General features: G+C 55.8%; 1 protein-coding gene across 2 annotated transcripts; it reads left to right on the forward strand.

The window, feature by feature from the left end:
- Window positions 1-6,809: 6,809 nt before the first annotated feature.
- ZIC2 (Zic family member 2) lies at window positions 6,810-10,627 on the forward strand. 2 transcript variants are annotated; one of them, XM_065896057.1, is made up of 4 exons: window positions 7,089-8,160; window positions 9,929-10,092; window positions 10,265-10,403; window positions 10,569-10,627. In XM_065896057.1, the coding sequence occupies exons 1-4, from the start codon at window positions 7,089-7,091 to the stop codon at window positions 10,625-10,627; spliced, it is 1,434 nt and encodes a 477-aa protein (XP_065752129.1). The 2 variants fall into 2 exon arrangements, with proteins under 2 accessions (XP_065752130.1, XP_065752129.1); XM_065896058.1 differs by having other exon boundaries at window positions 6,810-8,160; window positions 10,265-10,627.
- The last annotated feature ends 2,126 nt before the right edge of the window (window positions 10,628-12,753 follow it).

Consider the following 12,753-nt stretch of genomic DNA (forward strand, 5'->3'; position numbering starts at 1 on the left):
AGGGGCAGTAAACGCCGAGCCGGCCCGAACCCGGCGGCCACGCCGCGCTCCGCTGCCAGGAGGCGGCAGAGCCCGGTCTCTGGGGATGCCCGGGCGGGTGCTCACGGCTTCCCGCTGCGCCGAGGGGGGTCTGCGGCTCCCCGGTGCCCTCCGTTCGTCCCTGACCATAGCCAAGTTTCCTTGCGATGGGTGTGGGCAATTAATAAACTCTAAGGGAAGTGAATTGGACATTTCCTGGCTTTTGAGCCTTTGTTTGATTGTTTCGGCAGGCGAGGGGAGGGGGTACGCTGGGGACAGTGAGGTGGACAAGAAAGGAGCTGGGGGACCCACCGAGTTGCCTTTTATTGCCTTTGCAATTGCTTTACGGCTCGCCCGTCCCGCGTGGTTTCCGCAAGGGCGGCCTCCTTGCAGAGGGTGCCCGGCGGGTTTGGAGAGCCTTGTGCCATCTGGGCTGCTCCAGAGGCAGGTTCAAGGGCGGAGAGGGTGCCCCGAGTCATTTGAGGGCTCAGAGGACTTTTGTAGCCCAGCCCGAGGGCTCCAGTGGGTGCTCAACTGGGAGGAGGAGGGTTATCAGCTGACAATGAAAGAGGGAGTGGGGAGTCCTCTCTAAAGCCGGGGCGAGGTGAGCAAAGGGGCCCACAAAAACTGCATTTTAGTTGAGCTTTGACAAGGCCGGAAGTGATGAGGACTTTGGGTTCAAGGGCTTTTTCCCAAATCAAGCTCGCCAGGTGGCGACTAGGCAATGAGGTACCCGGCCACCTGCCCGGCTTGCACTCGGCAGGGACCAGATCCCCACCATCTAGCCCTCAACGCTGGTGACCTGACCTCGTGGGACCTGCGACCCAGCCCTGGGGCCTTGGGTGCCAGGAAGCAACGCGCAATTCTCAGCTGTCTGAGAGCTTCTCGGAGGGTTGCCTCTGTTTCCCGCCCTTCTGAGCCCGAGCTGAATCCTCAGACTCCACGGCTATGTGTGAGGCTAAGAGTAACCAAAAATGTGCTTCTTGATAAAGTTTTTGATCCCTGTCCCATGAACATGGACTTAATGAGGATTAAAAACAAAGCCAAACATAAAACCCCAGAAGCTTGGGTTATGTGACCATAATTGAAACGTTGGGGTTTGTTTGTTCGTTTGTTTTGGACACTCAAGAATTGGACTCATCCCATTTCCACCTGACCTTAGTGCTTAAAAGCCCTTGAAAAATTACGGCTCTCTTCACTTCCCCACTACGAAAATATAAGTTGAGTAAAATTGACCTGTCATTAAATATTATCATTTGGTTATCAATCATTTTTACCCTCAGGGATGGGGTTTGTTGGAGAATGGCCTCTGACGCACGTTCGACAATTAAGATTGGTAATTTCTTGGGAAATGTCTAACTGTTGTCTTTTTTAAAATGCTTAGAAGGTCCACACAGGAAGCAGAAACCCCCCTACGTGTTCACAGTTCGTATAACCGCCCAATATTTCTTTATGTTGGCTCCAAGATGTGCTTCTCCTCCCCTTCATGCTTTATCCTTTAGAATGTTTTTGGATGGGGGATAAAGGAGGAGGAGAGGTTGTGCTTTTATTTTTAATCTCAAAATTTGTGGGTAGTTTCTCCCCATTCTATACCCCTTCCAATATCTATACTTCAATATTTGAAGAAGCTGTTGAGATAAATCAAATAGTGACACGTTGACGGATTTACTTGTGTAAGCAATATGGTTGACATATGGCATTGTTATTTATGAATGACAGCATAAATTGTATTACAAAGTCTATTGCAATAATACTGCAGTTTATTGGAAAGCTGCTCGCCTGTCACCGGTATTCAGCCTCCCTGGATGTAGTTTTCCTGGGAGCCCAAAGGGTAACGGCCCTCAAAATAATTAAACACATTGATGTAAGCTAATGTCTTCTGTTTTGGGGGTTGTTTTTGTTTTTGCTTTGTTTTACAGCAGTAGAAACTCTCCCATCAGGAAAGGAGACAAAGTAAGAACAATTAGTCCTCTTACTTTTGCAAAAGCACAACCAACCACTGTCGCCTAGAAATGTTGGCTTCTATTTTTTTCTGAGTCCCTAATGACAAATACACAAACATTTGCATCCCTAACACTAAACTGCTGGTGAGCATTTATTTTATATAGACACTTTTTATAGGCCCAGTTACAGAACAGTAAATTTTAACTGTAGAAAGAAGTTCTTTTAGCAGACTAGAGAGGGCCTTATCCTATGATTCTCCCCACCTCCACTAAATCTCCCCCTTCTTAAAAATGGTATTTAAAAGTTACAACATTAGCTGAGATTTTCACGATTTCCCTTTCTTTTACATTACAGATTTCCCCTTCTTTTACATTACACTTCTTTAAACCTCGGACAAAGATCTTTTGTTCTAGGTGAGTTTTATGGGGGAGGGGGGTCCCCCACCACACATGTGGTCCTTCATGGGTCAGGGGTTGCCCAGCCCAGGAGTGGCTGAGAGGCTGAATCAAAGGTGACCTGCAACTTAATATCCTGTTGATGATCTTGTTGAATTTATGAGTCTGTGATACAGAGGATAGTGCTGAAATCCTGTGAAATCCTTTTTTTTTTTTTTTTGTCCAGTGTATATAGACAGCTGTTTCCACATTTTTTCCCCTCCCATCTCTTCCCCCATTTCCATCCCTTTCCTTAAGAGGAAAATTAAAAGTTTGAGTGGTATGGTCACCGAGTGTTTCTGCTTTCCAATTCAAAGATCGCTTTTGTTTGCTTGTTTTTGGTTTCTCCTGGCCAACGAGATACACCTGTGTGTGTGTATGTTGTGTGTGCATTTGCATTGTTTTTATGTATATGTACACAAAATACTCATCATAGTCAACCCTTTACAGAGGCCCACAAACCGCAACAAGGTGTTCAGTGAATGAGTGCCCGGGTATTTGATGGGATTTTCTGTTTTTTTGAAGACAACCAGAATTCTCTATTACACTGTCATTGTCTCCACTTGCCGGGAAAGGGACGCCAGCCCTGGCACCCAGGGGCCCGCCATACAGGACCATCCACATGCAGCAAAGCCTGGAGTCTCGCTGGCCTAGCCCGGCGCAGGCTCTGTGAGATCTCCAAAGAACAATTTTGGAAAACTTACAAAGAGGGTACATGATTGCCCGATGGGGACAGTTGTGGGTCCCGAGAGTCTGACCCGGACACGGCGGGCCGTTCTAGAAACCTGTTGAAAAACTGAATTCACTCACAGGGTGCGGAACTCAGCTTCGCCGCTTTTTTTCCTTCGGCCAAGAAGCGCAAATGTACTTTTGAGGCAATGACTCTGAAAGCCTTTGCAGGTTTTCTCTCTCTCTCTCTCTCTCTTGCTTTCTTTCTCTCTCTCCCCTTTCCTTCCTTTTAAAAAAACAGAACAAAACAAAACTGTGTCTTGAGGCAAAGGGGTTTTGCAGTTTGTAGAGAAATAAAGCGCTTCTAAGAGGGGACGGCGACGTGACTTTGAACTTGGCTCAGCTCCTCCGTGTCGTGCAGAGGGAGGAGAACTGGAGCCCGGAAAGAATAGCCAGGAGGGCCCAGCCCGCAGGGTCTCCGGCGGGAATTAGCTTTCCGCCCCACCACCCGGCCGCGCGGCCCCCGGACCCTGGGCCAGCGAGCGCCCAGCGGCGCCGGCCCGAAATGGGCGCTGCAAAGAGGAATGGAAGCGAAAGGAGAGAATGGGGCGGAGAGGAGAGGGGCAGAGGCGCGCAGCGGGGGCGAGAAAGTGCGGAGGGAGGAGGACTTGAAGAAGTCTGATGGCTTGGGAGAAGGAAGGGAAGTGAGGTTTGGAGATGTGCAGGATCGCTATTCTCACGACCAGTCTCTAAGAGAATATTTTCTTTTGGAAACACTTTTGGAGTAAGCTTTTCCAATTCCCCCGCCGTACATATTGATGAATAAAATAAGCAAGTGTGAAAGGCTGTGCACCGGGCAATTTTATAGATTCACTGTAGCAGGGCAGCCTTCCTGCCTGGAGTCCGTCTCCGTCTCCGTCTCTGTCTCTCTCTCAGGTCCCTCTCCGCTTAGGAGGGCAGTTTGGCATTTGCCTCCTCCTCCCCCCGACATAGAGAGAGGTGTGTGGAGAAGAGGAACATTTCCTCCCTTCAGAGAAGTCGAGAATCCCCAGCTTTCAGGCAAACTCCCTGGCTTTCAGACAAAATACCCCGGCCTCCTTCCTTCTCTCCCACCCCCCTCCAGGCAGGGAAGGGGGACAGCGGGAGGGCATAGGGCCACTTATGCGAGGGGCTGCGGCCGGTCCGACCTTCAGAGAGAGACCCGCTCCGGCCGGGAGAGGCTGCCTGTGCCGGCGCGGGAGAGCCCAGTTCAGCCAGCGATCGCCGGCTAGAGTTGTCTTCCCGCGTTTTTGTTGATTGCATTTCAACATGAAATTTTGAAATGCGTGTGGATTATTTTCTTACTTGAATTTTATTTCAGCTCCCAGAGATTTGTTTAAAGGAAAAAATAAAAAAGCAGTTCCCCACGCTAGCTAGGCGAAGGCGCTGGCCTCAGGCCTTCCATTCACACCTCCGCAGCCTCCGGGCCCGCCGGTCCCTCTCCGGTTACCTCCGGGGCGCCAGCTTTCAGCGGCAGGACAGGAAATGTCCGCAGCGGCCAACCGGGGGCCTGGAGGATGACCGGAGCCCCGGGGCCGCGAGGCAGGCCCCGCGCAGCACGGGGAGCAGCCTCGGGCCCGCCACCGCCTCGAAGGGGTGATCCCCGCTCCTGGAGAAGGCTTGATAAATGTCTTCTAGAAGGTTTAAGCCCTACCGGTCTGGAGATTTCTTCTCTGGAGGCTCTGAGCCCGACCCTCGGCCAAACTGCAGCCTGAGCCTTGTCTGGCCGCGCGCCTAGGGCGTCCCCACACCTCCGACCCTACCGTGGCAGAAGCCCGGGCTTCTGGGCATCCACCCCGAGGGTGACACCATCTTTAAACCACTTCCAAACAACCACCTCCCTCGCGGGGGCCGCTGCCCAGTGTTTACAGCCGTAATCAGAGGAGGACGCGAGCGGCGGGGGGAGCGGAGCGCGCTGAGCCCCGGCTGGGGGCCGCGGCCGGGGAGGGGGCGGCGTCTGGGTGAGTGTCCGGAGGGTGGGAGGAAGGGGCACGGCTGGCTTTCTCTAGGCCCTCCATCCCGCACCTGTGTTTTCAACACCACAGAACAAGTTGACAAAGTGTGTGTTGGGGGGATGGGCGCGGACAAGGAGCGTGCCAACCGGGCAGGAGACCGGCCCCCGGGCCGCTCCCCGCGGCGCCCTCCAGGGGCGGTGGAAGGGGGAGGCCCGGGTCTGCAGCGTCCCGGCACGCAGAACCTCCCGCCCCGCGGCCTGGTTGCTAGCCAGGTTCTCGAGCAACCAGGGGTGCCCGCTTTAGGTGCCCGCCAGGAGCGGTTCGGGTCCCCGGGGAATCAGTGGTCTCTACCGAAGGGCGCGAGAGCAGGGTGGCGTCCCTTTCGGGCCCAGCCAAGGGCGCTGTGACCCCGCGGCCCAGCCCCGCGCGATGCGGGCCGCCCGGCTCCGGGGAGCGCCGCGGCCGGCCGGACGAGGAGCCGCAGCGCCAGGAGCGCGGGAGAAGAGCGGGAGGCTGGCAGACCCGGCGGGTGCCACCAACAGCAGCAGTCGGGGAGGCGGGGAGCTGGCGCGGAGCTGGAGGGGCGCTGGGGAGGAGGGGCGGATCGACCGCGGGGCGGGGGCGCCGGATTGACGGGGCCTCAGCGGCCAATGGCGGCGCCGGGAGGGCGGGCGGGGCGGGAGCCGCCGTTAAAGGGGCGGTGTGAGCGGGAGGCCCGGCCTGAAGCCCGAGGGAAGGAGGGAGACCTGGGCGGGAGGCGTGGGGCCGAGGGGGGAGGGGAGAGGAAAAGGAGTGGACAAAAAATAAAAAATAAAAGGCTGCGGCTTTGGCGCCCACTGAAATAAACAGAGGCGGTGGCGAACGGAGTCCACCGCAGCCGAAAGCGGGAAACCTACTTCGGTCTCTTCGCGTTTGCTCGGGCTGCGCACTCTGCTGGGTCCTCGCGGGTGCGGCCGCCCGCTCCGGATCCAGTGCCCCGGGCCGACCGGCGAGAGGGAGGGAGCGAGCTAGAGAACACTTTTTTATTGTTGTTATTGTTTTCCAGCCCAGCCTCCTCCCGCCCCCCCGCTTGCCTTCTCCCCTCCCACAGCCCCCTCCCCCTCCTCCTCCTCCCGCACAACTTAAAGAAAGAGGGAGCGGCGCGGCAGCTTCCTTCATCTGGGGGAATTCGTAGCCGCTGCCAGTTTACTACACGAGGCGCAGCCAATGCCAAGCACGGAGGACGAGGAGGGCTAAATACCGCGGCCGCGGAGCCGAACAATACCGCCGCGCGCAGGGCGGCGCGGCTAGGGCCGCGGGGGAGGGAGCAGCCGACAGAGCGCGCCGCGAAGAGGGCGCCCGGCCTCCGTCCGCCGCCCCAGCTCCCCCGCCGCGGTCAGGTGGAGCCGCGGGCGCGCCGGGCCGGGGCGCTGAGCGCGGAGGTCGCCTCGGTCCTCGCCTCGCCAGCCTGCCTAGTCCTCGCACGGCCGCCGCGGTCCGGCACCTTGGCCCCGCGGCTGCTGTGATTTCACTCTGCAGGCGCGGCTTGGCGCTGCCGGGCTCCGGGGCCGCCGGGCGTGCGAGCGAGTGCGTGCGCGCGCGGGTGCGCGCAGGGGTGGGGGCCGCTGCGCTCGCCCCCCGTCGACCCCCCTCTCCGCTCAGTTCCCCACACCTCCTCCCGCTCCCTCCTCCCGCCCGCCTCCCCTGCCCTGCCCGCCCCCGCCGCAGCTCCTTTAATACACTTTGGTTCTCCGCCTGGCTTTGGACTCTTCTCCACCACCTCCTCCTCCTCCTCCCGCGCCTCCTCCGCCGCCGCCTCCTCCTCTTCCTCTCCGCGCTTTCGCTCCGCGCCTGGCCGCCCGAGGCAGATCCAGGCGGCGGCGGAGGCGGCGGGCGCAGGAGCGCGGCTCCCGGGCCTGAAGCCGCCACCACCTCCGCCGCCTGCGCTCGGAGCCGGGCGGCCGCTGAACGTACCGCGCGCGGGGCAGGAGTTGGAGCCGAGGAGGCGCGGGGCTCGCCGGGGTCGGCGGGGAAGGCAGACGCGCTGGCCATGCTCCTGGACGCGGGGCCGCAGTTCCCGGCCATCGGGGTGGGCAGCTTCGCGCGCCACCATCACCACTCGGCCGCCGCGGCGGCGGCGGCGGCCGCGGAGATGCAGGACCGCGAACTGAGCCTGGCGGCGGCGCAGAACGGCTTCGTGGACTCGGCGGCCGCGCACATGGGCGCCTTCAAGCTCAACCCGGGCGCGCACGAGTTGTCCCCCGGCCAGAGCTCGGCATTCACGTCGCAGGGCCCCGGCGCCTACCCCGGCTCCGCCGCGGCCGCCGCCGCCGCCGCCGCGCTCGGGCCCCATGCCGCGCATGTCGGCTCCTACTCTGGGCCGCCCTTCAACTCCACCCGGGACTTCCTGTTCCGCAGCCGCGGCTTCGGAGAGTCGGCGCCGGGCGGCGGGCAGCATGGGCTGTTCGGGCCGGGAGCTGGTGGCCTGCACCACGCACACTCGGACGCACAGGGCCACCTCCTCTTTCCTGGCCTCCCGGAGCAGCACGGGCCGCACGGCTCGCAGAATGTGCTCAACGGGCAGATGCGCCTCGGGCTGCCCGGCGAGGTGTTCGGGCGCTCGGATCAGTACCGCCAGGTGGCCAGCCCGCGGACCGACCCCTACTCGGCGGCGCAGCTCCACAACCAATACGGCCCCATGAATATGAACATGGGTATGAACATGGCAGCGGCCGCCGCCCACCATCATCACCACCACCACCACCCTGGTGCCTTTTTCCGCTACATGCGGCAGCAGTGCATCAAGCAGGAGCTCATCTGCAAGTGGATCGACCCGGAGCAGCTGAGCAACCCCAAGAAGAGCTGCAACAAAACTTTCAGCACCATGCACGAGCTGGTGACCCACGTCTCCGTGGAGCACGTCGGCGGCCCGGAGCAGAGCAACCACGTCTGCTTCTGGGAAGAGTGTCCGCGCGAGGGCAAGCCCTTCAAGGCCAAATACAAACTGGTCAACCACATCCGCGTACACACAGGCGAGAAGCCCTTCCCCTGCCCCTTCCCGGGCTGCGGCAAGGTCTTCGCGCGCTCCGAGAACCTCAAGATCCACAAAAGAACCCACACAGGTAACCGCGGGTCGGGACAGGGACGGGGCGCAGAGGGGAAGAGAGGCAGTGGTTGGTTGGCTGGGAGAAACGCGCTGACCGCCAGCCCCTGCCCTGGGATGGGAGATGTTTTTGTGTGTGCGAGAGAGCCAGCAGCTTGCTTTTGTTGGAGAATGAAAGAATATTATTGGGTTGGGTTTTTCCATGTGCGGAAATTGAGTTTTAAATGATCACGGTAACATCAAAGGTATGCTTTGGGTGATGGCAGTTGCTTGGTCTGCTCAGCCCCGGTTAATAATTTCCGTACTAAATAGAACGCACAAAATAAAACTGCTCTCCAACTTGGTGCCCGGGAATCGAGCCTAGAGAGGATTCTGCCAGCTTGTCTGAATGTGCTTTTCTGCTCCGGGTGTGTGCGTTTGAGTGGCTTGTGTGTTTTCCCACTTCTTTTACTCGGGGTCCAAACGTCCTTACCCGGACTGTTTCCCATTAAAAATGAGTCTGGTGTGAGCCGAAGCTGTAAAGCGTTTCTCGTTTTTAAAGCCCATCTCGAGGTGGGTCGCGGGGCTTTACGGTGGGTTCTCAGCAGTTTGTGAAATTCTCTAATGGGCACCAGAGGGTTTGCGATTCCAAACTTGGACCGACAACCGGGTCAGCAAGAGCCCGGGGCAGCGAGGCCCCGCGGGGCAATCGCATAAGAGAGAGCCGAGAAAGAACGCGCCTCTCGCCTCATAATTATTCATCTATGACCAGGTCCCAGCCGAAATCGTGCCAGACGATTTCCTAAAAGAAAGCCAAATGTTTTAGCAACTTCCCCCGTCAATATTTACTCCGAAGTGGGGATGCGCCAGCGGCCTATTGTTCTCTTCCGGGAAGGGAGGGAGCCGAGGTGCGAGACAAGCTTTTAACAAGGTTTAAAATTTGAGAAATCTATTTGCATGAAATGCTCGCTTTCGAGTCCTGCGTCTGAGCGGATGTCTTTAAAAAACAATTTAGGTGCTAATGGAATTTAACGTTAAATGGTCCCCTTTCCAAGTGGAACAATGTTTGAGTTCTCACACCTCTAAATGACTCCAAGCATTTGGAATTCTGGCAACAGGATGCAGGGACCGCCAGAAAATTAAACAGGGAGATTCTGAAAGCCTTTGCTGATCCCCCCACACCCACTGCCCAGCCTGTGCCTCTCTGCAATCGCCAGGTACTGCCTTACCTCTGATATTTATCTCTTTTCCAACTTCTCTTTGAAAAGACTGGAAGTGAGCCTAGGATTATCAATTTGCAGAATTTTGGATGAAAAATACTGGCTCAGTCACTATCCACAGCACAGTCCCCAAACAACACACAACAACTCCAAACGTAATTGCCTACTGGCCCCAGAGAGAAGCCGACCGCAGCCCAGCAGCCTGTGTGATTCTGATAATGCCCCAAATATTTTGTCATAATAACAGCTTCTCCAGGGTGAGACCAACTCGTTAGAAGCTGCGAATCCAAGAAGCACTATAGAAAGGCAGGCAGGAGTGGGGTGCTACCCCACATTCGTCATAAATTTGAGGAAATGCGGGTCAGCCTGGAAGAAAAGTAAAATACGAAATTAATGAGCACGACTGTCAGGTGGCAAGGCAGTTAGTTTCGTCTTGGTTCTGCCACAGAAGGGATCCGCCTTGTTTAAGGAAGCCAGGCCCTTATCGCCCCTCTTTCCTCCTCCCGGAGGCCTGGCCCCCTCTGGGGTGGGTGCGGGTCCCGGGGGGCTCTGGGCGTCGGCAGCAAGCGCCCATGTTCGTGTCCACAGGGGAGAAGCCTTTCCAGTGTGAGTTCGAGGGCTGCGACCGGCGCTTCGCCAACAGCAGCGACAGGAAGAAGCATATGCACGTCCACACCTCCGATAAGCCCTATCTGTGCAAGATGTGCGACAAGTCCTACACGCACCCCAGCTCGCTGCGGAAACACATGAAGGTACCACCGGGGAGGCCGGGAGGAGGGCGATGTGGCCGGCCCGGGAAGGCGAGGGTTCCCTGGGGCCGCGGGGGGGCATTTCTGGGGGTGCTCCTCCCGGGGGCCCGGCCCCACAGCAGCTGCACTCACACCCAGTCCCCTTTGGTCTCCCCTCCCGGCTTTTGTCTTGAAGGTCCATGAGTCCTCCCCGCAGGGCTCCGAGTCCTCCCCTGCCGCCAGCTCCGGCTACGAGTCGTCCACGCCCCCGGGGCTGGTGTCCCCCAGCGCCGAGCCCCAGAGCAGCTCCAACCTCTCCCCGGCAGCGGCGGCGGCGGCGGCGGCGGCAGCGGCGGCGGCGGCGGCGGTGTCCGCGGTGCATCGGGGCGGAGGCTCGGGCGGCGGCGGCGCGGGCGGAGGCTCCGGTGGAGGCGGCGGCGGCGGCGGCGGGGGAGGCGGCGGGGCGGGCGGGGGCGGCGGCGGCGGCTCTGGCGGGGGCAGCGGGACGGCCGGAGGCCACAGCGGCCTCTCCTCCAACTTCAATGAATGGTACGTGTGAGAGGCCGGGGCCTCTCTCTCTCTCCCGGTCCCCACCCTGGCGCGGCAGCCCTCCGGTGGCGATCGCCCAGGGCACCCTGTGACCGTGTTGTTAAAATTATGAATCTGATTTTTATGATGATGGAAACGATTTTACCAGCAGAAGGATTTTTTAAAGTTTTTTTTTTTTTTTTCTAAATCTAATCTAGGCATGAAAAGCAAAAAGATCCCTTCCGGAGTCTCTGAAGCTAAAAATATAAAATAAGAAATAAAAAACCCATAAAAAAATTGAGCCAAACCCCCTATGCCTTCCCCCATGCGCGCTTTCCTTCCCGCCCCTTTCCCAGGCTTCTGACAAACTGTACATAGCGGACTCCTCCTTCCTTCTCCGACGTGGTTTTAATGGCTTCTTGGTGTATAGAAGTTTGTCCATTTGTAATTCTCTGGATTGCGTTCCTCCTGCCTTTCTTCCCTTCCCTTCCCCAAGTGATGGGCTTTTTCTTTTCTCTTTTTAGTTTCCCCGGTTTCTTTTTAAGTAATGTGGAAGAAAATGGTTTATTTTGTATTGTGGTATTGAATATTGTGTTCCTTTTTATGAGGCAACTTGATTGTAAACTTCATGCAACTATAGACTGGAAAAAACAAGCCGTGCCAAAGTCTCCCTTCTGTTTCTTCAACATGCTGATCCACAGCACTCACACATCACCACCACCAACGCTTGTGAATGTATTTTTCTGTTAGCTGGGTTTACATGTGATGTTTTAGTGCGTTTGCAAGTTCAATTTGTTAGTTCCTGTATGAAAGATTTTGGTGGGGGGGGGGGAATAAACGTCGTGCCGTTAGTTTTTTCCGTAATAACACCCTTCCTTCTGTAAATACCCGTTACCATATTTATCCATTTGTAATTAAATTATGGTATTAACTTGCTACAGAGGAAACAATATTTATAAAGAATGTTTCTTAACTATAAATATGTACAATTGTGGGCATAAACTGTTTCAGATTTTTTATTTGAAGGTTTTAAGTGGTTTGATCATTTCTTGTGATATGTTTTGAGAGTAATGCATACAGAAATATAATAAAATGTGTTGAAACTGCATGAACATACTATTTTTTTCTAGCAAACTTATTCAAAGAAATGGGGGGGAGGCAGCTGAGGGCTGACATGGGTCTGGATCAGCTGCCTGATTGAATGGGAGGCACCACCTCGCATTCTGGGGAGGAAGGTGTATGCCAGAAACTGGGCCAAACTACCCCTTTGGCAGAAAGTCTCAAAATTATTTTCTCTGTCCTTTGTGCGGTAGCTGAGAGTGAATTAAATTTTTGGAAATCCCCTGTAAGGAATGGCGGCAGGAACCTTCAGGGTTTCTAATGGCTCCATTATCTGAGGGAATGCCTTTCTTTCAGCTATTTGGACTGGATTTAAGAGCACTAAACATTTCCTTATTCTTTGTTTTCCCTCTTCCCTGCCCCCTTTCCTTTCCCTCCCTCTGAAAAGCTGAGTTACAGTTATTTTTAATTGCACTGTTTAAAACTGAGCTGAGTACTTTGTTTTTGAACTTGGCTCAATGATTATAGTTTAAGGGCCCCTTTCTACTAAAAGTTTTTTTCTTGAAATTTTAAACAGAGAGCTTGCTCAAGAAATCCTGCTTATCTGCCCAGCCGCTGCTCGCCAATAAGCACGATGTTCAAGGGAGGAAGGTGACAAATAGACTACGTTTTGATTTAGGAAAGCAACAAACCATCGGCCCCAAATGAAAAGAGAACCTCTTCAAGAATTCAGTGAAATCAAATAGAATAAGCTACAAAGACGAAAATGGCCAGGTGGAAGTGAGTGAGGCAAAGGACGGACCACCAGCTTTCTCTCTAAGGTCTGCAGCCTCACTCCCCTACCCTGCAAGAGTTTCACAGAGTTTTCAAACAAGATGCTCTAAGGAAGAAGGGAAAAATAATTTTAATAATCAAAGGGTAGGAATGAAGGTATTTGTTTTTAAAGCCCTGAGCCATCAAGACATTTCCAGAACTTCCTGAGTACCAGTGTTGCTCAGAGAGGCCCTGGCAGTCCCGGAGTCACCCCCCAGCGGTGAAAAGGTTTGGACGTCAGTGGCGACACCGCCATAGGACTGCCTAGCGGCGCGCAGGGCTCTC

This window comes from Phocoena phocoena, chromosome 18, assembly GCF_963924675.1.
Source record: "Phocoena phocoena chromosome 18, mPhoPho1.1, whole genome shotgun sequence".
NCBI lineage: Eukaryota > Metazoa > Chordata > Mammalia > Artiodactyla > Phocoenidae > Phocoena > Phocoena phocoena.